The 21019-nt window shown below is 44.4% G+C and overlaps 1 protein-coding gene and 1 non-coding gene across 3 annotated transcripts in view; one reads left to right on the forward strand and one right to left on the reverse strand.

Annotated features, from left to right (window-relative positions):
* Positions 1-1373: 1373 nt before the first annotated feature.
* The window catches only part of Tmem212 (transmembrane protein 212), a 29904-nt gene continuing 10258 nt past the window's right edge, over positions 1374-21019 (reverse strand). The window contains exons 3-4 of one of the 2 annotated variants that reach the window (XM_055626071.1): positions 20328-20651; positions 1374-2041 (exon numbers count right to left, since the gene is read on the reverse strand). In XM_055626071.1, coding sequence (XP_055482046.1) covers positions 2024-2041; positions 20328-20651 — 342 coding nt within the window. In that variant the 3' untranslated portion in view covers positions 1374-2023. Of the gene's footprint in view, positions 2045-20327; positions 20652-21019 lie in introns of both variants that reach the window. The other variant, XM_055626070.1, reaches the window with a different exon arrangement.
* Positions 3150-3311, forward strand: LOC129690578 (small nucleolar RNA SNORA81). Its single transcript, XR_008722328.1, has one exon. It is a non-coding gene; the product is annotated as a small nucleolar RNA SNORA81 (small nucleolar RNA).

A 21019-nucleotide genomic window follows, 5' to 3' on the forward strand; every position in this document is an offset into this window, starting at 1 on the left:
ACTGAGGTCTGTCCTAAAACGAAAGAGGAGGAAGGTTCCCCGTGCAGGTGCTTTTTATTCCAAAGCCCTGTGGAGGTTCTGATACAGAGCACCCGTGAGTGCCCTACTGTAATGTGTAGCGGCCCTCACAGGAGGGCTTCCTGGGGCTGATGCCTGTCATCTGACTATTCCCAGCTCCTACAGCTTCCCAGCCTTGACTGTCTGAAACTCTGTCAATGACTCAAACCCACCACACCAAGCAGTGGAGAGCCACAGACACAATACCATGACACAGAGAAATCTAAGAAGCACCTTTCGGACCCAGCTAAGAAAGAGTCTCTATGGTAGTCAGCCAGTAGCTGCATGGAGTGCCTTTTTGGGAAGGACCGTTGTAAGGGGCCAGAAAGATCTTGGAGCTTTATTGAGGAACTGGCCTAACATGAATCCAAAGTTCTTTCTAACTACAAAATGTTTTTTGTTTGTTTGTATGGTTGGATTGTTTCGTATTGTAATTTTTAAAAATATGTGTGTGTGTGTGTGTGTGTGTGTGCGCGCGCGCATATGGGGGGGGTGGCATTTGAAACAGTACACATATGGAAGATATATGAGAGCTAGTTCTCTTCTTCCACCATGGGGGTCCCGGGGATTACTCTCAAGTTGTCAGGCTTGGTAGCGAGTCTCTTTACTGGCTGGGCTGTCTTGGAGGTCTGCTGACTGGATTTTTGAGACAGGGTTTCCTGTAGCTCAGGCTAACTTCAAACTCAGTATGAATTGGCCATAAACCCTAGATCCCCCTGCCTCCACCTGCCAAGTGCCAGCTGGAATCACAGGTGTCATCCTCATACCCAGTTTCATGGAGTGCTAGGGTTCAAACACAGGCTGCGCACACACCACAGGTAAAAGCATTCTATCAGCAAAAGTGCATCCTTGGTTCTTAAGTTTTCTGTTACTAGTTTCAAGAACAAGAATGAGAAGAGATGCTGGCTGACAGGATGATGTTCCCATGCAGGCCACGATTCCATGTTTTAATTGTGTCTTGGAGATTCAGAGTCACTTTGATGGTAGCAATGAAGAAAAACTAAGAGAAACCTCCCTTCATTTATGTGATATGTGATTGACATGAAATTAAACTGCACTCATGGAACCAGAAAAGTGAAAACAAATCATTCATTGGCCATACATTTATATTATAAATTTTCATATTTCTATGGAAACAATAATATTTCAATTTCTACATCATAATATGTACATTTTAAAATGTCATTGAAATGACCAAAATGTGCAATTGTTTCCATCTTATTTCCTAAGAACACAGAAGGGGGAAAGTTTAAAGAACAAAATTACTTTGTAAATATTTCAGAATAATGACCACAAATAAGGCCAATTTAAGGGGAACACAACTCCAAATTTATTGTCCATTCTTTCCACCCTAGGAAGGGGGGAAAAGAGAAATATTTATTTGTACAGTTTGTCAAAGAAAATACAGTGTCGCTTCTGACATTTAATTCTACTGTTTTTATGTCCCAGAAACCACTGAAGGATGACTCAAATAACAGCGTCATGGAACCACTTAAGGATTTAAGAGGCATCAACAGAGAGAGCCATACTGGTGGTGGTGGTGAACAGAGTGTCAGAAACATATAAAAAAGAAATACATGTGCAATAAAGACCCTGGCGGGAACACAGCAGGCAGGGCATTGCCTTGTGGGCAGGGGGGCTGTGTGAGGAAGTGGGGATCTTGGCACTGAACATTTCTTCTGGTCATTTGCTGTTTGTTTTGTCTGGCTTGCTTGGCTCAGGCTTCTCAAAAAATAACAGGAGATTAAAGGGAACTTTCGGAAATCTTTAATTGAGAGCCAAGAACTTCGATTTGATTAGAAGTGAGGGAAGGAAGCAAACATTTCTTGAGCACTTCTCCAGGACCGTGCTAGCCTCCCTCACACTCTTATTAGAAATGATGTCATTCCTCAGTGGATGAGGAGAGGGCTGGCTCCACTTTCCGAAGGGGGAAAGTCGAGGCTTCGGGGAGTTGATGCTGATTTGCTTAAAGCAGCCCAGATACCTGCTGGGAAGGGAGAGGAGAGATTAAACATCAAGTTGCCTGATGCCAAAGGTGCCAATGAAAGGTTAGGGAGATGGCTCGGTGGGTAATAATTGTTGTTTGCAAACATAAGGACCTGAATTTGAATCCCCAACATCCCTGTAAAATGTCAGGCCAGGCTGCAGGTGTGTATAACGCTGGCATTGTGGGACTGAGACAAATAAATCCTAGGGTTTAGCAGTCTACAAGCCTAGCCGAAACAGGAAACTTGCAGTTCAGTGAGAGACAGACACCTGAAATGATCTCTGTGCTATTCTTGAACACATGTGCATACACACACACACACACACACGTATACACACAAACACAAAGACATACATACACATGCACAAACACAGACACATACACACACATGCACACACAAGAACCCAGACACATACATGCAGACACACACAGTACAAATGCATACGCACACACATAGACACGCCTGTGTATTCATTCGCCATCCACATAGCGGCACAGAGCTGTTGACTCCTCCATTCACCCTTAATAATGCAAAAGCAGCTCTGCAGGCAGCCACAGTTCCCTGGATAGACATCTTCACCCACTTTCCCCGTATAGTCCTTCCTGGAGATTTTTCTTGATTGCAAGGCCATAGTAAATTCCCTGTAACAGGCAAATTGGTTTTGGACTTAAAATATGACTGTTGTAGGCTTACGTGAGATGTTAGCTCTACCTGGGAAGACATGAAAATGAAATCTGGTATTGCATCCTTTTGACCCTGTGCTACTGGTTTGAATTTCTGGATTCTTTTGTTTGCTTGCTTTGATAACCACCTTTAAATATACTATTTTATTTTTAAAATGATGTATATTATTTGTTCTTTGTCTGTCCTGCTTGTAGGTAGGCTGTAATTTTTTTTATTTTTTTTTCTTGTCAAGTGCTTAAAAGAGGAGCCAGTTGACGCCTCTTTTAGGTTTCACTGGTCACGTGAGCTCTGCCATCACAGGGTGAAAGCAGCCTCAGGCAGGGCGTGGCTGTCTTCTTTGTGTATGGACACGGAAATTTGTGTACGGTAGAATGTTCAAGTGTTGCTTTTTTTCCTCCAACCATTTAAAAACTATAAGAAACCTTCTTGTTAAGCAGTGTGCTAAAATTATAACAAAAGCTAGTATCATGTCTTGAATTTCGTAATAATGAACACACACACAACAAAAGTAGCCTCACCGAACTCTAAAGTTGGGATAACCTCTTTTTAAATGTCAGTGTCTTAATATTTGGTGAACTATGTCTTTAAAGTTTTATAGGAGAGTTGAAAATTAAATATTTATTTTACGTTTCTTCAGTGTACATGTGGAAGTGGAGACTCGAGACACGCATGCCGCTATGTGTGTGTAGAGGTCAGAGAACAGCTTTTGGAAGTTGGTTCTCTCCTGTCATGTGTGTCTTGGGGTTTGAACTCAGGTCAGTAGTCTTGGCAGCATTCTTTATCTGATAAACCTTCTCCCTGGCCCAGAAATTAGACTTGATGTTAACTTTCTATAACATAATATACAATAATAATAATAATGTTTGAGGCTACCTTAGGCTACATTCTGAGTAGAAGGCTTGATACATAACAGGAGGTTGTCTCATCCAAACCAACCAACTATTTTAAATGTTATGTACAATTGTTTAGGTACTGTAGAGATAGCTCAGTTGGGAAAATGCTTGCTTGCAATCATCGGGACATGGGTGCAGTGTCTATAACACACATGAAAACAGAAAGCTGTGTATGGTGGTGCCTGGTCACCTCTGAGGAGGCAGAGACAGGTAGATGCCTAAGCCACTAGCCAGCCAGACTGCCGTGTGTGCTGAGTTCCAGGACAGCAAACGACCCTGTCTCAAAAGACAACAAAAATTACTGGAGGAAGACAGCTACGGTTGTCCTTTGGTCTCTACACACAGACACACACACATGTATCCGCACACACATGAACATGTCCACACATGAAGGCACACACATAAACACATGCACACAGAGAAAGAATTGTTTGCCTCCATATGAGATTTGTTTCATCTCATCTGTATTTTGCTTTGTACTACAACTGTTTAAACTACTGTCCAGTTTAATTATTTCCTTGATGTCATTGACATAACTATGATACTCTTTGGAAAAAGAAAGATGGAATAAGAAATGCTGATGCCAAAATCCAAGTAAAAAGGCATAAAATGATGATGATTTTGACAATATGCCTCAAGATTGTTTTCATTAAGTCTTTAGATTATATTTTTTTTCTGCCTAACATGCCTCGGGAGGGTGTTAGTCTGCAGTAGAAGGAAAACGGATATTGAAGACTATGCAGAGTTAGGTTTTTGCTCAGAGTCAAACAAGCCCAGCAAGATGAACAATGTGTTCTTTGCATTAATGTGCTCATGAATATTAATCTGATAGTTTTCTAATATTTTCATTTCTTTATAAAATAAATGTAGACAAGTATGGCAGAGCACACCTGCGACTTAGCACTTGGGAGGTGGAAGCAGTGGGATCTGGAGTTCAAGATCAACCTCAACTACAGGGACACAGACTCAAAACAGCAGCAGCAGCAGCAATAGCAGCACTTCCTTCATACCTACTAGATATTAATATAACCATGTAATAAATAATAAGTATTTTGACCAATCCTTAAAACATATGGCAACTTCAGATGACATTTGAGTATAAAACACATTTAAATGTCATCCTGAATTCTAGCCTATTCCAGTCTCCAGGATAAAATCAATATAAATCACTACAAAAATTTCCACCAAACATGTTTCAAACCAATATGCAGTTTAATGTTAATGAAATAGAATGTCACTTACTATGTGAAAAAAAACAGTTGCCTAATATTGTGCACATTTTTATACTAAATTTATTTTAATGTAATCTTAAATAACTGAAACTATAATAAGATGATGAGGTTCTTATTTCTATGAATTCTTTTACTTTATTTTTCAGTGCTTATGGTTTTAGGAAGATTAATTAGCACTGTGACAGGACTTTGACCCACCGAAATCATCTAGCTTACTTAGTTTCACAGGGAACAAGAGGAGGAGGCCCCACAAAGGAGGTGAATGGCTCAACTGAAGAGAGTAAAGCCTAGGTTTCCTGGCAGAAGGGATAGCTCAAATGGCAGAGCACTTGCCTCACAAGACAAGGGTATGCGTTCAGTTGCCAGAACCCTTAACGAGATTCTGCACCCTGGAGGACACAGGAAATCCCTGGGGCTCCCTGACCAGCCAATCCAATGCATTTGCTGAGCTCCAGGCCAGTGAGAGACCTTGACTTAAAGGCTGCCATTGCTGAAGATGACACCTAGTGTTGTCCTCTGACCTCCCCTCAAACATGCACACAGAGAAACATGCACATCCATACATTCAAATGACTTAAAAAAACCCCATAGGTTTGCTGACCAACTGGCAAGGAAAACTAGAAGGAACCATTTGTCCTGTTGTATTGCCATTTATGAAGACTTCAAGAAGATAGATTGCCAAGAAAGAATGAAATCCTTGACATTCAGTCTTATCCTTTTGCTTGGGCATTTTCTTGAGCTTGTTTTGTTAATGATCTTTTACTCCTTTGACTTCCCTTCTTTCTTCCTTGCCCACTTCCTTCCCTCTCCTCCTCCTTTAGAAAAACCTTGCTATGAGTCCCTGGCTGGCCTCAAACTCAGTGTGCAGTCCAGTTTGTTTCAGCCTCAAGTTCTGGGATTATAGCATATACCACTATATACAACTTGAAAGAGATTTTAAGACAATATTTTATGTGCATAGGTGTTTTGCCTGCATGTGTGTCTATGCATCGTGTATACAGGGTGCTCAAGGAGGCCAGGCATGGACAGAGGCGCCCCTGATCCTAGAGGTACAAACAGTACCTCTAGTATAAACAGTAGTGATCTACCGTGTCAGTGCTAGAAATGAAACCTGAGTCCTCTGGAATAGCAACCAATTGTCTTAACCACTTAAGCCATCTCTGCAGCCCTGAACTTGAAGTTTTTAACATGCATTCATCCCTTGGTGCCGCATAGAATTGGTTCTAAGGCTGTCCTTGGATACAACAATCTTGGCTACTTAAGACTCCAATATAAGAGGACAGTACCTCTCCTAGATTTTTGATGTACGGTTGGGAGAATTTGGAACCCATGTCAGGTGAGGACCAACTCTATTATTTGTAAGATCAATGGATTGTTGATAATAATTATAGAACTAAGGCTCAGATGAGAAAAATCAATAGAGGAGATTGTTACTTCAATTAACAATCTAAAAGTAGTATCTTTTAGAAATATAGTTTTCAAATCAGATATTATCCTGGGAGTAAGAAATCAGAAATAAATCAGAGTTGAACTGCCATGGCCTCTGCCATCAAAGTTTGAAGTCTATTGGGATACAAATCATCAAGGAGACGTTAAGGCATGTCACTGGGCATCTGTGTGGAGGGCAGTGTTAGCAGAGGAGTGGATGGGTCTGCTTGGTTCAGGAATGGCTAGGAGGAAAAACAACTCATAGGCTCAGCCCTCAATGGGACAGTCATGTCACACTCCTCCCCCCTCAGGTCTAGGGAGCACCAGGAACGAGGGGTGGAAAGATAGTAAGAGGCAAACGTCAGAGAAAGTTGCTGTGAAACAGTGTTTTCCGGATACAAAGGGGTCTTGATACTAGTGAACTCACAGCAACCAGGGTCTCCTGAATAAGACCAAGCCTGATAGGAGATCCAGCCAGTCAACATTCCTGCATGGTTCAGAGTGTTCACAGGACCCTGGTGCTAACTGGGGAGTTACTAGTAGTTGTCATTTATAAAGGAGGGACAGTGAGTTTTCTTCAAGGGTGTTGCCTATGCTAGGTTACCCAAGCTCCAGTGGGTAGCCCAATATCCATGTGTACACACGCTGTACTAGGTAGACTCAGGGAGGAGGAGGAGAAATGAAGTTGGGAAGGGCCTGGGAGGAGGTGGAGCAAGGAGCAGAGGGTGCATGTGACATAAAGACATAGTATTTACATAGGAAATTTGAAAAGAATAATAAAAATCCCACACTTGTAGAGAGGGTAACAGAGATAGCCCCTGCCTCCAAGAAACTCCCAGATTCAGAGAAGAGCTGGATACATCAGGGTGTGAGGACTGAGGTTTGGGTGGTAGCCTGAAGGTGAAGGGGTAACAGAGGGATTTGTCTTAGTCGTTTCTACTGCTGTGAAGAGTCACCCATGACCATGGCAACTCTTACAGAAGAAAGCATTCAATGGGCGTTGACTTACAGTTTCAGAGGTTTAGTGCATTTCATAATGGCAGGAAGCGTGGTTGCAGGCTGGCAAACATGGTGCTGGAGAAGGAGCTGAGAGTTTGACATCCAAATCTGCAGGCATCAGGGAGAGACACTCTGGGCTTCAAATGTTTTGGGGTTTTGTTTGTTTGTTTGTTTGTTTGTTTTTTGGAAACCTCAAAGCCCCTGCCGAGTGACACACTTTCTCCAAAAAGGCCACGCCTTCTAATCCTTTCAAATGTGTCACACATTCATGACTAAGTATTCAAATCTATGAGCCTATGGGAGCATTCTCATTAAAACCAACACATGTATAAAGCTGGGGAGTGGCAAAGGCAGATTTGAACTTGATAACACTCACCCTAGTACCCAATTAAAGGATATGTCCTCTAGAGACAACGGAGAATAGTTAGATCACAGTTGTCAGGATTTGGTAACTGCTCTGAGGTCTAAGGAGTCTGGGAGGAAGTCAGATCTCTGGCCAGGCAGAGTGTCACCATGAGTGCTGGGAACTGAGGTGGAGATTGAGGAAGAAGGATGGGAACCTGAGAAGAGATCCTCAGCCATCAACACCTTGATGATCAACTGATGTGCTTGTGAAAACCTAGGGGAAGTATCAAAAAACAGACAGCTGTATGGCTCCTTAGAACAGGACAGGGGACTCAGTTATAAAAATGGAGATGTGAGATTGAACTACCTGAAGGTGATAAGGAGGCGCAGCCCTACGAGGTGATCTAAATGAAGGGGATGAGTCTGGGAAGAAAGAGAGGGAACCATGGGCTGATGCGTGAACATCGAGGAGGCGGTGCTCTATGCAGAAAGTGGTCAACAGTTTCAAAGGCTGGAGAGAGGTCAAGGAGCATGCATATTCAAGGATCCACAGAATCTGCCCACCCGTGAGTCCTTCCTTGAGCTCTTTATGACGGGAGAAAGGAAACGCAGAGATAATTGTGGCGGTTCATATGGTCAATATTACACGTGAGAAAGTTTCTGTCTAGTCTGGGTTAACGGAGATGGGGAGACCCAACTCTCAATAGGGGCAACATCACGGGAAATGGCCCTGCACTGAACGAGGACGACAGTGGGCGCTGAGCAGTGACAGTCACCTCTCTCTGCTTCCTGACTGCAGGCTCAGTGTGGCCAGGCCTCACACAGCTGCTATGACTTCCCCGCCGCACCCTCAAGCAAACCCTCCCTTCCGTAAGTTGCTTTTGTCATTTTGTCATGGCAACAGGAAAAGAAACAAACACACAAATCATTACCTAATGCTGACTCAAATTAAAACTCTTATGCACCGTGGCATTGAACGTTAGATTTATCATGAGTTCAAGGGCAAGGCACACTTTGTACGGACTATGTAAACCACTCAAGTCTGGAGTATTCCAGGACTCCTTTGGCTAGACCAGCCGGCCTCTGCTTTCTCTTTGATACTCACAATGGCTTTTTATTAATGAGGAGATATTTGAAACCGAGTATTTTGCCGTTTTAAGAATATGACTCACATTAAACTCAGTCATTCAGTTTCATCTCTCATGATTCTTTTGCATCTGTGTGCAACTCCCTTATCTCCATGGTAACTGTTGCCGAGTCCTCTAGGTTCTGTCTTCTGTATGCTCTATGATGCTTTATCCTGCTTCCCAACTTGACTGGATTAAAAGCCTTCCAGAAAATTGACAAATCACACTTCTGGGCGTGGCCACAAGAGTGTTTCCAAGAGAGCTGGCATATGGATCAGTGAATCTTTGGGGAAGACCCGCCCTAAAGACGGTCCTGCCCACCGTCTAATGGGCTGGGGCACAGAGGGAACAAGGAGGTGGACGGAGCGAGAAGCCTGTGTCTATGCTCTGCCCTTCTGAGTAGGAGCCCTCATTGCTGCAGCTGCCGGACTCCAGAATTTTGAGCCTTTCAACGTGACTTTGACTGCCAGCTCTCTGTGGGGCCGGCAGACCCTCAGCCTCATACTAGAGCTCAGTCATGGTTCTGAAGCTTCTAGCAATTTGGACTCTACAGCTACTGGTTTCCCCAGCTTTCTAGCCTCAGGAAGCCATTGTGGGGCTGGACTGTTCAGTGTCTGATCTTGTAAATACATGTTAACCTGATGTATAGAGTCTGTTGGGCTTATTCCTCTAGTGAACCCTGCATAACGCATAATGCCGTCTTGAAAATGTGTGTCCTCTTCCTTATTCCCCCAAATCGTTCCTAAATCAGGCCCTGCTGTTCCTTGACTGGCCTTGCTCCCAAGCCTTACGTCCCTTTCGTCTCTGTTGGTCATGCCCCTTTCGTCTTTCGTCTCTTTTGGTCAGTAGACACATTCTGTTTCTCTCCTTCCAGCTTTATTGTAATTTATGGTAAATGGATGCTGGGGAATGAGGATGAACGAAGACTATCTGGTGATACCTTGAGTTTATGAATGTGGACCTTTAATAGGAAGGCTGTCTTCAGAAGGTAAACAGAAAATGCTCTGTTCAGAGAGGCTCTGATTGTAGTCCAGCCCTGACGCCACAGCCCCGTTTCCACTTGTGACACAAAGTTTCTCTACAATATAAGAGAGGAAAGGGATACTTGACTTTTTTTTTTTCCACTTTATGTTGTAGGTGGGCATTTATTTTTAGAGCTTAAAACACTATAAACACACACATATGCATATGTGCGTATGTATGTATGCATGTGTGAGTATCTGTCTGCATCCTGGAACTAGAGTTACAGGCAATTGTGAGCTGCCTGGGGTGAGTGGTGGGAACCCAACTAAGGTCCTACGAAAAAATTGGCTCTAATCTTCACTGCTGATCCCTCTCTCTGGCCTTTTATTTTTAATTTTTTAAAGGCAAATTATGCCTATGTAGAGCAGACTGACTCAAATTCACGGTCCTCCTGCATCCGAATGCTGCTTATTGGGATTACAAGCATCACGTCACATGGCTGAGAAAAATATTATATATATGTATATATATATATGCATGCGCACACATTTTTTTTTTCAGGTCAGGGTTTTTCTGTGTATCCTTGGCTGTCCTGGGCTCGGTTTGTAGACCAGGCTGGCCTTGAACTCAGAGCAATCCACCTGCCTCTGTCTTCCTGAGTGCGGGGATCACAGGCGTAAGCCACCATGCACAGCTCACACATTTGAATTTAAATCTAGATTTTACATTAAAAACAAAAAAACAAAAACAAAAACAAAAGCCTGTAACATCTCTCTTTGTGGCCCTGGCTTACTTTGCCTAGCACATGACAGTCAGGTAGGTCTCTCCATTCTCACAAAGGCCATGACCTTGTTTTTTTGTGTTTTTTTTTTTTTAACTGTTGAATAAAATTCCACTGTGTACATCACCACATCTTCTTTATCCATGCACCCAGGCATCTGGGCTGATTCCATAACTTGCTGACTGTGGACAGTGCAGCAATGAGCATGTGCAGGCATCTCTCTCTGCTGATTTCAGACCCTTCAGGTTTATAAACCAGGAGTGGTACAGCTGGGACATTTGGCGGTTCTAGTTTTGTGTCTGGGGAAGACTCCATGCTGATTTCCATACTGGCTGCACTAGTTTACCCTGCTCCCAGCAGTGCGGGGTCATCCTCAGCAGCACATGTTACTGTTGTCTTTTGATGACACGACATTCTGAGTGGGGTGAGATAGAATCGCAGAAACAGCCTAAATTCACATCTCTTTGATGGCTAAGGACATTGTGTTCCTTTTAAAATATTTTTCTGTGTCTGTATTTCTTCTTTTGAAGGCAATCAATTCAGTTCACTGTCTCATTTATGATTACATATTTTTTGGTGTTTTTTTTTAAATATTTCTTTCTATATTCTGGTAATATAGAAATATAGAAACTTGTTTGGTGCACAGAGTGCAAAAATTCCTTGCTATCCTGTAGGCGGTCTCTTCTCTCTGTTGATTATATAAGGGAAAATATTTTAAAATAATCTTTTTCACTCCATCTTCTTCTCCCTCTCCTTCTTCTTCTCCCTTCTTTCTTCTTCTTCAAATAAAGTGGAGATATGTCCCTTAGCTATTCAATAATATAGTGGAAAGTTGTTTGTTTTCCCAGACAGCCAACATGAATATTTTTTTGTCAGTTTGATATGACAGAGTGAATTTTGGATAAAGAAAAGTTTTGCTCTGAAGTGGTTGAAGTAAAAGAAAGAATAAAAGAAAGAAAGTGGTTAAAGAGATCTAAGGAGCTGTGAGTTGACATGTGCTTCTCATGTTAGCAATGCACCTAGCATGTACCATGGCATGGTCTGACTTTGTACCTCAGCAGTATGATGGAACTTAGGGACACATCAGCAACTTCAAACAGGGAAAGAGCCACACATCCCTCAAAACAAAACAAAACAAAACAAAACAAACAGAACCTCCCTTTCTACTTGCTTTCACCTAGTGTTTCCTTCTGAGATCTCAGAATACCATGTCTGAGTAATGTATCAGAAGACATGAAATTTTTCCTTCAAAGTCATAGACTGTGAGAGATCTGGAAAGATCCCTGGAAGCTGCCTGTCCAGAGCCCTGGGTCCTAAAGATGAGCCAACACAGTCCATAGGTGACAGATGTGTGCAGAGCAGAACACTGCGGCCCACACAGCCCCTCCCACACCCTCAGGCCAGCGAACAGGGGAGAGTCACAGCATCACTCTTGGTTCCCATCCTCCTCCTCCCTCCCTAAGTATGTTTGTGATTTCCTCCTTTTGCCATAGAGAGTGGACTCAGGCATCCTAGGACAGCTATCCAGGGTTTCTTTAATATAATGTAAAGTGGCAAACCCACATTGGTACCTTTGACAGGGATTGGACCCCTCCCTCCTTTTTTAGCACCATTATAATCACCAGGGAATCTCTAAGTGTAACTGAAGTTGAATCCTTTCATGGTTCTAGGGAATTGAGGCCTTTGAGTTCTTAAACCAAGATTCTACCTTGTGATATGAATAAATTATACGCACAAGTGAGTGTGTTTGTGTGCGCACACACATATGTGTGCAGAGATGAACATTCAGCTGTGAGGGCAAGAGGTAAAGAGGCCTATCTGTGCAGGCCAGAGGTAAGGCGCTGGGTGTCTTCCTTGATCACGCTCTACCAGCTTGCCATTTCAGCCAGGCTGGCAGGCCAGTGGGCTGCAGGCATCTGTCTCCTGCCCAGTGCTGGGTGTGTATGGGTGTGAACTGTGCCAGATCTTCCAGAGGTGCTGGGGGTCAGAACTCAGCTGCTGATGTTTTTTTACATGGCAAGCACAGTATTGACTGAGCCATGCCTCCGGTTCCCAAAGTTCTACTTTTTAATAAAACAAAAACCTAGTGTATTAAACAGCTTCTTTTCTCTCTTCTTTCTTCCCTCCTTCCCTGCTTCCCATCCTTCCTTTCTTATGCTCAGAATTGAATCTAGGGCCTCACACATGCCAGGCAAACACTCGACAGGCTTATACCCCCAGGTTTCTACCTGCTTTTTTTCCAAGTTTAAAGCAGCATTTCACTAAGTTCCCCAGGCTGGCCTTGAACTGTCTTACTCCACGCCAGCTCCCCACCATGTAGCTGCCAACAGGCCTTGCTTTTTTTTTTTTTTTTTTTTTTTAATGTGTTTAATATCTGTTCAAACCTGTATTTATTAATACTACTTTGGCTTATGATTTGGAGGAAAGGAGAAATAAGCCCAGCAGGATATTTCATGTTAAAAGGAGAAACTGCAGGCACGGCAAACGGCAAAGGCTAAAGTTTAAGATGGTATCTAACGTGAAACCCGAACAAGTGCTCTCTAGTCATCCCAGCGAGTTCACTGCAGGAGGCACGTTCCCCTCTTTTCCCCTCACAGCTGTGCTGTCCTTGCTGCGTCCCACTGACCAGGGCAAGTGCAAGCGCCCTGAGAACAGAGAATGTTCCCAGTGGGAAGTGTCACCCGGGAGAGAGAGAAGCATGTCTCTGTAAGGTCCTAGAGTGGTGGGATCGATGACACCCTATCTGGTCAGAGGCCTACATTCCAGGCTCTTCAAGAATTTATGGGATACCTCAGTGTCCTCGTCCGTGAAATGGATGAGTGGACTTCTGTGTATTGAGGGGTAAAGAAGCAAAGCACCTGCGGCTAGTTAGTCCCTGCAGCCGACTAGTAACTATAGCTAGTACTTGCAGCTAGCAACTACAGCTAGTAATTAGCTGGTAGACAGTACCCACTGTTACTCTCCTGTGACCAGGCTTCATGTCGCTGCTCTTTCAGAGAATCTGAGATTGGAGAAGTGGAAAGGAATATCTGCTTCATGATTTCCGTTCTCTCATTCTCCCTCACTCTCCTTCCCTCTCTTGCCCCCTCTGTGTCTCTGTCTCTCTCTTTCTCTCTCCTCCCTACCCTCACTGTGGTGTGTGTGTGTGTGTGTGTGTGTGTGTGTGTGTGGCATGCATGTACAAGGTACAAGTGTGGTCACCTGTGTGTGTACATGTGGCAGCCAGAGGCTGACGTCAGCTAGGTTCTTTTCCCTTTCTCCACCTTATTCTTTGAGACAGACCCCTCACTAAACCAGGAGCGCCCTATTTGATCTGGACTGGCTGGCCTGTGCGCCCAGCTGTCTGCCTGTCTCTGTGTATGCACCTTACTGCTTGAGCCATCTCCCCAGCCCTGTGGCTATTCTTCTAGTTTCTGATATTTCTGATGACTCATCTGAAGACAACACAATAGACTGAAAAGAGGGAAAAATACAGGAAACTTGACTGTTACAGGGCCCTCTTCAATCCTACTGTATCTGCCTGAGGGGATTTAGTTCCCAGGGTTCCACAAGATCTTTTATGTTTTTTATTCTGTCTTTATTTAGTTAGTTATTTTTGGTTTTTTGAGTCAGGGTATCTCTTTGTAGCCTTGGCTGTCTGGGACTTCCTTTGTAGACCAGGCTGCCCTCAAACTCACAGATATGGGCCTCTGTCTCTCTGAGAGCTGGGGGGTATGCTCCACCAGGCCCAGCTTCCTGCAGAGACCTTACTGGAGTTCAACCTGAGGCCTCAGGCCCTAATGCAAGAGTTATAGATGAAACTGCTCACCCATGTCCCTGTAGGCAATCCCAATTAAAGTCATCGAACCAAGAAAAGAACTAAAGATGTGAAACTGGGAGGGATGCTGTCTGGGAAGAGGAAGGGAATGAGTGGAAAAGGACAGTGGAGGGTAATGGGGGTGGATATGATCAAAGCGGATTTTACACAGGTATGGAAACATCACAGTGAAACCCATTACTATGTGAAATTACTGTATACTAAGAATAATGCATAAAAATCCATTTTAAAGTTCATTTATGGAAGCTGGGTGTGGTTGGCCGTACTTGTCATCCTAGCAAATAACAGGTGGAGGGAGGAGGATTGCTTGCTGAAAGTATCAGGCTAGCCCTGTCTACATAATGATACCCTGTCCCAAAAATACCTCCCCAATACATACATTACAAATATAAATTTGTAACGATGTGGAGAATTAATTCTACTCAAGGTGTGGGCCATTACGTGACAGTTCATTTGTCTTCTACTATGAGAACGAGCCGCCCATTAATAAATGTGTTGCTCAAGTGTCTTTAAATTGAACTTGAAGGGCTTTACCGGCATCTTTTATGTGAAGCAAGCATCTCCATTCATTAGAAAAAGTGAAACCACAATCTTTCATGACAAGGGGGAAAATGTTTTCCTTCCCCTTTTCATTAGAAAAAGCCATAAAACATAACAAAAATTAATGAAAGGCAAATAAAAGGAGCCGCCCATCTAGTGGGGGCAGGCAGAACAGTTTCAGGGAATGGCTGCAGGGTGACGGAAATGAAATCCTTACTCTGATTTTCTCCTAACTCAGTTACTTACTGGACCAAGAAGGGCAGTAATTTTGGTTGCTGTGTTTCTGGCTTTGTTGTCCTGCCTACGTTATGTGGGGGGCTGTGGGGGGCAGGTGGTCTGCCCTGTTTCTGCAGCCCTTTCCTGGCCCCCGAAGGCAGAAAAGCTGCGCTTGTCTGTTTCTCAGAGTCATCAAAGGCTTCCAACATTTCTCAGTGTGATCTCGTTGGGATTGCCCGGCCCTTTCTCTGTGTGACCTGTAACAAGTTGACCTCAATCTACAGAAGACAGTTGGGTGTGAGGGCAGATGCAGTGACGCCCTCTCCAGTGCCCGGCTCATTTCTGAAAACATAAACTTACAGGGGAGAAAACAAAACCCTCAGAAGAATGTGCCACTGGTCACTGTGACTAGCGAAAACAAATGATGTGCCAGTCCTATTTCCTCCCACCTTCCTTCACACTGTTACTGTACCTTCGCCTTTGTTTTTCAGTGTAATTGTTTCTCGGGGAACTGTGCACATTTTTATGATATATCTTGATCACCGTTTTCTCTTTTTAAAAAAGAAGTTCTCTAGACTCTCACATTTTCTGATAGATCTGTTTTCCTGGAAGAATAGTGATTTTTAGAATGACACTTAAAACTGCCACTTTTTACACCATTATCAAAGTTTTAGTTGCAAGTACCAGCCAGAGCATGCTCTATAATAGGTATCATAGTTTAAATAAAAAATTCCGGGCATTCTTAGGAAAAAAGAAAAACAAAGAAATTGCTAACACTTTTCTTAATGTAAGAGAATCTAGCAAACACGGGCCAGTGAGATGATTCAGTGGGTGAGGGTATTTGCTCCATAGACCGGAGATGAGTCCCATTCCCAGAACCCACACGGTAGAAGGAAATACCCATCTCCCGAAGGACATCCTCTGACCGACCTCCATGTACACACAGTGGAATGAGCCCCAATAAAGGGGCTAACATGTTAACTGCCCAGGGCTTCGTCACAGATAGAAGCAATACGGCGAGGTCTCTACCTGGATAGAATTACTGTTTTCTTCTACCAAACACCCACGTGTTTTGAAAATTTGATAACTAATATACCAATTTCATTGCTGGAGATTGTGTTAGATATTTCGAGATTTTTACGTGGAGATAGGCTTGGTTGGGCTGTGCAAATGTGGGCTGGGCGGCTGGGCCGTAGGCGTTAATGTAGACCTTCAGGTCACTTTGTGTCAGCCCCCATAGTTGCTAACAGAGCTGCAGCCTTTGTCGATTAAGCCATTCAAATCACCCAAAAATGCCCTCCAGGGAAATGGCACTTAGCAAATTGATCTAGATGTTTGCCTAAATTGGTGCTGCATTGCAGGCAGATAAAGAAGTCGGGAATGTGTCCGGAAACGGCAGTAAGAAGAGACTCTTTTATAGGGAAATAAGGTGTAAGGGGCTGGGGACACAGCTCAGTAGAGCATTTCTAGCCTTCATGAAACCATGGATTCAATTCCCAGCACCTCATAATCCAGGTGGAGTGCTTCACACCTGTAATCCCAGCACCTGAGAGGAAGAGGCAGGAAGGTCACAAGTTCAAGGTTGACCTGGGCTATGTGATACCCTTTCTTTAAGAAGGGGGTGGGGGTGGAGTATGGAAAGAAAGGAACAAGTTATAATGTCAATTCACTGGCTTTTGTGGTTGTTAGAATTTCCCAGGATGTGTGTCATGAACATGCATTGTCTGTGTTCTTCCTCAGGATTCTGACATGGCAGGGCTCAGGTGGGGTCCAGAAATCTGTTTTAATAAGAACTCAAAACCCGGGCATGTTCGAGCCTGTTTATACCTCCAGTACCTTGGAGGTGAAGGCAGAGGACCAGGAGTCCAAGGTCATCCTCAGCTATGCAGTGAGTTTGAGGCCAGCCTGGGCTACGGGAGACCCTATCTCAAAACAAACAAGAAACACATGGTCTAAGCTGCCTTAGTGCTTCTGTTGGGTACTCTATGGGCTGAGGGGCAGCGCTGGAGCAGAAGTGACTTCTGACTGGGAGTGTTTTACCCTCTGACCCAGCGGCTCTCAACCTTCCTAACTCTTGCCACCTTTAATACAGTTCCTCATGCCATGGTGACCCCAACCAGAGAATTATTTTTATTGCTACTTCGTAACCGTAACTTTGATACTATTATGAATCATAATGTAGATATCTGTGCTTTCCAGTGGTCGTGACATCTGTGAAAGGGTTGTTTGACCCCTCCCAAAAGGGTTGAGATCCACAGGTAACTCAGTTCTGCGCCCTGTTCACTTTCTCTCTCTCCAGGGACTTCAGGCAGCCTCCTGGCATAGCCCCTGGAGCTCACTGGCCAAACTCTGCACCCAGTTTTCCTTCCTTTCTCCCTGCTCTCCATGTGTGCTAAATGGAGGTGTTGTGAGCATCACGTATAAGAGGCGGCCATCTGCCTAGTGAACCCCCTTGGTGGGGCATTATGGTGGCCAGAACTTCACTGGTTCTCTTAGCCACAGGTTCCTCCGGACAAAGACTTCATGGGCTGTTCACGACTTGGGAGAAGTTTCAAATCCTAACTTTCCAGATGCCGTGGCAGTGCAGGGAGGGAGGGGATGTGGGTTGGCTTGCCTTTATTGGCAAGCCTCCCTGTAAAGTCAGCTCTGTTCCTAGGAATGTACAGGATTTCCTTTGCCGACTTATATAGGAGCTGAAGGGGACAAGACTGACCACAAAAGGCACCAAGAGTGCCAACTTCCTGTAGTTAGCTTTGCTGGTTGGGGCAGATAGAATTGAAGTGGAAGAAAAGAAGCTGGTGAACCCTGCCGAGATTCACTTGACCCTGGCAGATAGGAATGTGAGTCACAAAAGCAGGGTTTGCCTTTGGGAGCTTCTCTTTCTCTAGATGGCTTTTCAAGCATCAGAGGATGAGCACCAGCCACAGCTGGAAGCATTAGGGGCAGAGGCCTCCTGTGCTCTCCCAGCTTCAATCCTGGGGCACTGTGGCTGGGTCTGGGGCCCGCAGGCCAGCAGTAGTAGCTCTAGGAAGGGGCAAGACAGGCTGAATTAATCTGGCTTGGGCAGAAGGTAGTCTGGGTTCAGAAATGGGTTCTGCCCCTTAGCTGGCTGACCTGAGGCAAGTTAAATTTCCCCACCCCTGGTTTGTTCGAGACTGGGCCTTATGTACCTCACACCAGATATGACCTTGCCAAGGACCGTTTTGAACTCCCGCTTCTGCCTTCCAAGTGCTGAGATTACAAATGTAATTTTTTTTTTTTTTGTGGTGCTTAAACTCAAACCCAGAGCTTGCACATAACAGGCAAGCACTCTCCCAACAGCCCCAGCCCTTAAATGAACTGGTTAGGCGAAGTATACAATCGGTAAAGTGGAAACTTAGCACCACACAGTTGGCTGGGACCACGCATTAGTATTATTACTAGCCCTCCTTGGAGAAAGCTAGGAAGTCCAGCTTGGTCTGGGACATACAAACTTCTCTAGCATGGCCCAAACAGAAACACCGAGCAAACCATTTCTGTATGTTGTTTAGCAACCGAGTGAATACCTTTTGGAATTCGTGAGGCAGATGCCAGATTAAAGCATCTGTATTTGACTAATATTTAAAGGATAAAGGGTGTTTGTACAATCAGGTTCCACAAAGCTTTCAGTATTCTCTATTAGGAAAATTTTATATGTTAAGGCTTAATATGGGACAGTGAAGCAGACGATTAAGTTTATTCTAACACCAAGAGGAATTACCAATGAACTTGCCAAAGCATGGTTTAAATTTTGACTTGTGGCTGGCGAGACATTTAGCAGCCAAGAGCATTGGCTGCTCCCTGTACCCACGTGACAGCTCACGACTGTCAGTTACTCAGTTCCAAGGACCCCACACCCTCCTTGGCCTCCATGGCACTGTAGAAATGTGCTCTACAGACACGCGTGCAGACCAAACACCCACACACATAACATAAAAATTTAGAAGAGTATATGTTTGAGAGCCAGATATGGTGAGGCATGCCTGTCAATCTAGCATGTGGGAGGCTGGGATTGTCAAGAGTTCGAGGCCATCCTAGGCTTAGTACTGAGTTCCATCTCTTACGACTAACACAGGGTAGGGTGGGACACACATCATCTTTATATGCAAATGCTGACATTTCTCAGCATTTGTTGAAGCATCCATGATAAATAATGCTGTCTAAATCTAAGACGTGCATGACAATGTGTCTGGAAATGTTTTTCCACAATCAAGTGAGTGACTCTGCCATCAATTGTCTGTCTTGTTACCGTCTGTTTTTTTTTTTTTTTTATATGCACTTGCCTGGTGAGACTACCCACGGCTTCCTGAGGAGCTGCTGCTGTGGGTAAGAGCCCTTGCTGTGGAAACGTGAGGACACGAGTAGCCCAGCAAAGATGGCGGAGACAGGATGCTCCTACGAACTCACTGGTTGTTGGCTAGTCTAACCCAGCAGGTAAATTTCGGAGTCCATGAGAGATCCTAACTCAAAGGACTAAGGGGGTGAGCAATAGAAAAAGACATTTGATGTCTTCCTCAGGCCCCACATGCATCCAGGGGCATGATACCCCAATTCCCACCTGCATATTCACAGATTTTACCATGAAGACTGGATGTGTGGTCACACAGCTGCCATCCCGGCATTTCGAAAGCTGGGGGGTGAGGGTGCAGAGTGCGAGGCCAACCTGGGGTCTATAGTGAGACGCTGGTCAAAAAACCATAAACACTCACACGCCCTCCACACACACCACATACTCACACACATATCCACCCCCTGCCCTGCATGCACACACACACACTTCTACATATATATCCACAAACCATACATACACGCACACGCACATGCACACAAGCACTCACATACACAATCTCGCACACACATACACACACACACCATGTAAACACACACATGAAAGTAAAAAGGAAACTAGTTATGGGAAAGGGGCTCAGTGGAAGACAAAAGGGGGAAAAGAGAAGATGATGTGAGGTGAACCATGCTCTAATACATTATATACATGTATGAAATTATCAGTTAACTTAAAAATTAAAAAATAGCAAAGAGGTGGGAGTATGTACCGTTGCCTGATTCCTATACACCATTATGCCCATTCATCCAAAATCAAGTATTGAGTATCTGTGACACGCTGGACACTGGTTACCTTGGCAGGAGACAGAGGAGAGTGGACACTGAGGGTTCCTACAGTCCTTCCCTTCACTGTTCAGGACCCAGCCAGCCCCGGCCTCCCTTTGTTGAAACTCACATTTATGTTTCCGCCCTGTAGCAGTCTTGAGGAGAGCTTGATGAACAGTGCCAAGGACACACAGAACAGGCTGGAGCTCAGGCACAGGTCCAGGGCCTGAAGTGCCAGGTGATACTCTTCATAGCGGAGGGGGTCCACACAGACTGACGGGAACTTCGCGTACGGGAAAGGGAAGGTGACTGCGTAACCAAGGTAATTGGTTCCCGCCGCCCCTGAAAAGGAGTAGAAGCAGTACGGGCCAAGGAGGACCGATTCCAAGGCTATTGCAAAATGAAGTGGACATCCCATAATGCTCAGAGTTACGAAGGTGAAAACAGCTTCCCACTGAAAATAAGCAGAGACAAACTGTTACTTGGAGAAAGAGTGTGGCCATTAATTTCCTCTATGTGGAAGAGCAGAGAAGCACGCTGCTTTCATTTCTCTTCATCTGTTTTCGAGACAAAGCCTCTTATAAGTCCAGGCAGCATGTTTTATGTTGCCAAGGGTAGCCTTGAACTCTTGACCTTTCCTGCCTCTACCCCCCACGTGCCACACTAGATTACCCTACCCACCCATCCCGGAGCTGCCATTTAAAATTTAATCCCAAGGTCTTCCATAAACCAGGCCAACACTCTCCTCCTGAAACTCCATCCCTAGTCTTCCCAACCCTCCTTTTAGGTTTTTCTTACTGCCAATCTATGCTACAGGAGGAA

This window comes from Psammomys obesus, unplaced genomic scaffold (genome assembly GCF_907164565.1).
Source record: "Psammomys obesus unplaced genomic scaffold, mPsaObe1.curated_primary_1811, whole genome shotgun sequence".
Taxonomy (NCBI): Eukaryota; Metazoa; Chordata; class Mammalia; order Rodentia; family Muridae; genus Psammomys; species Psammomys obesus.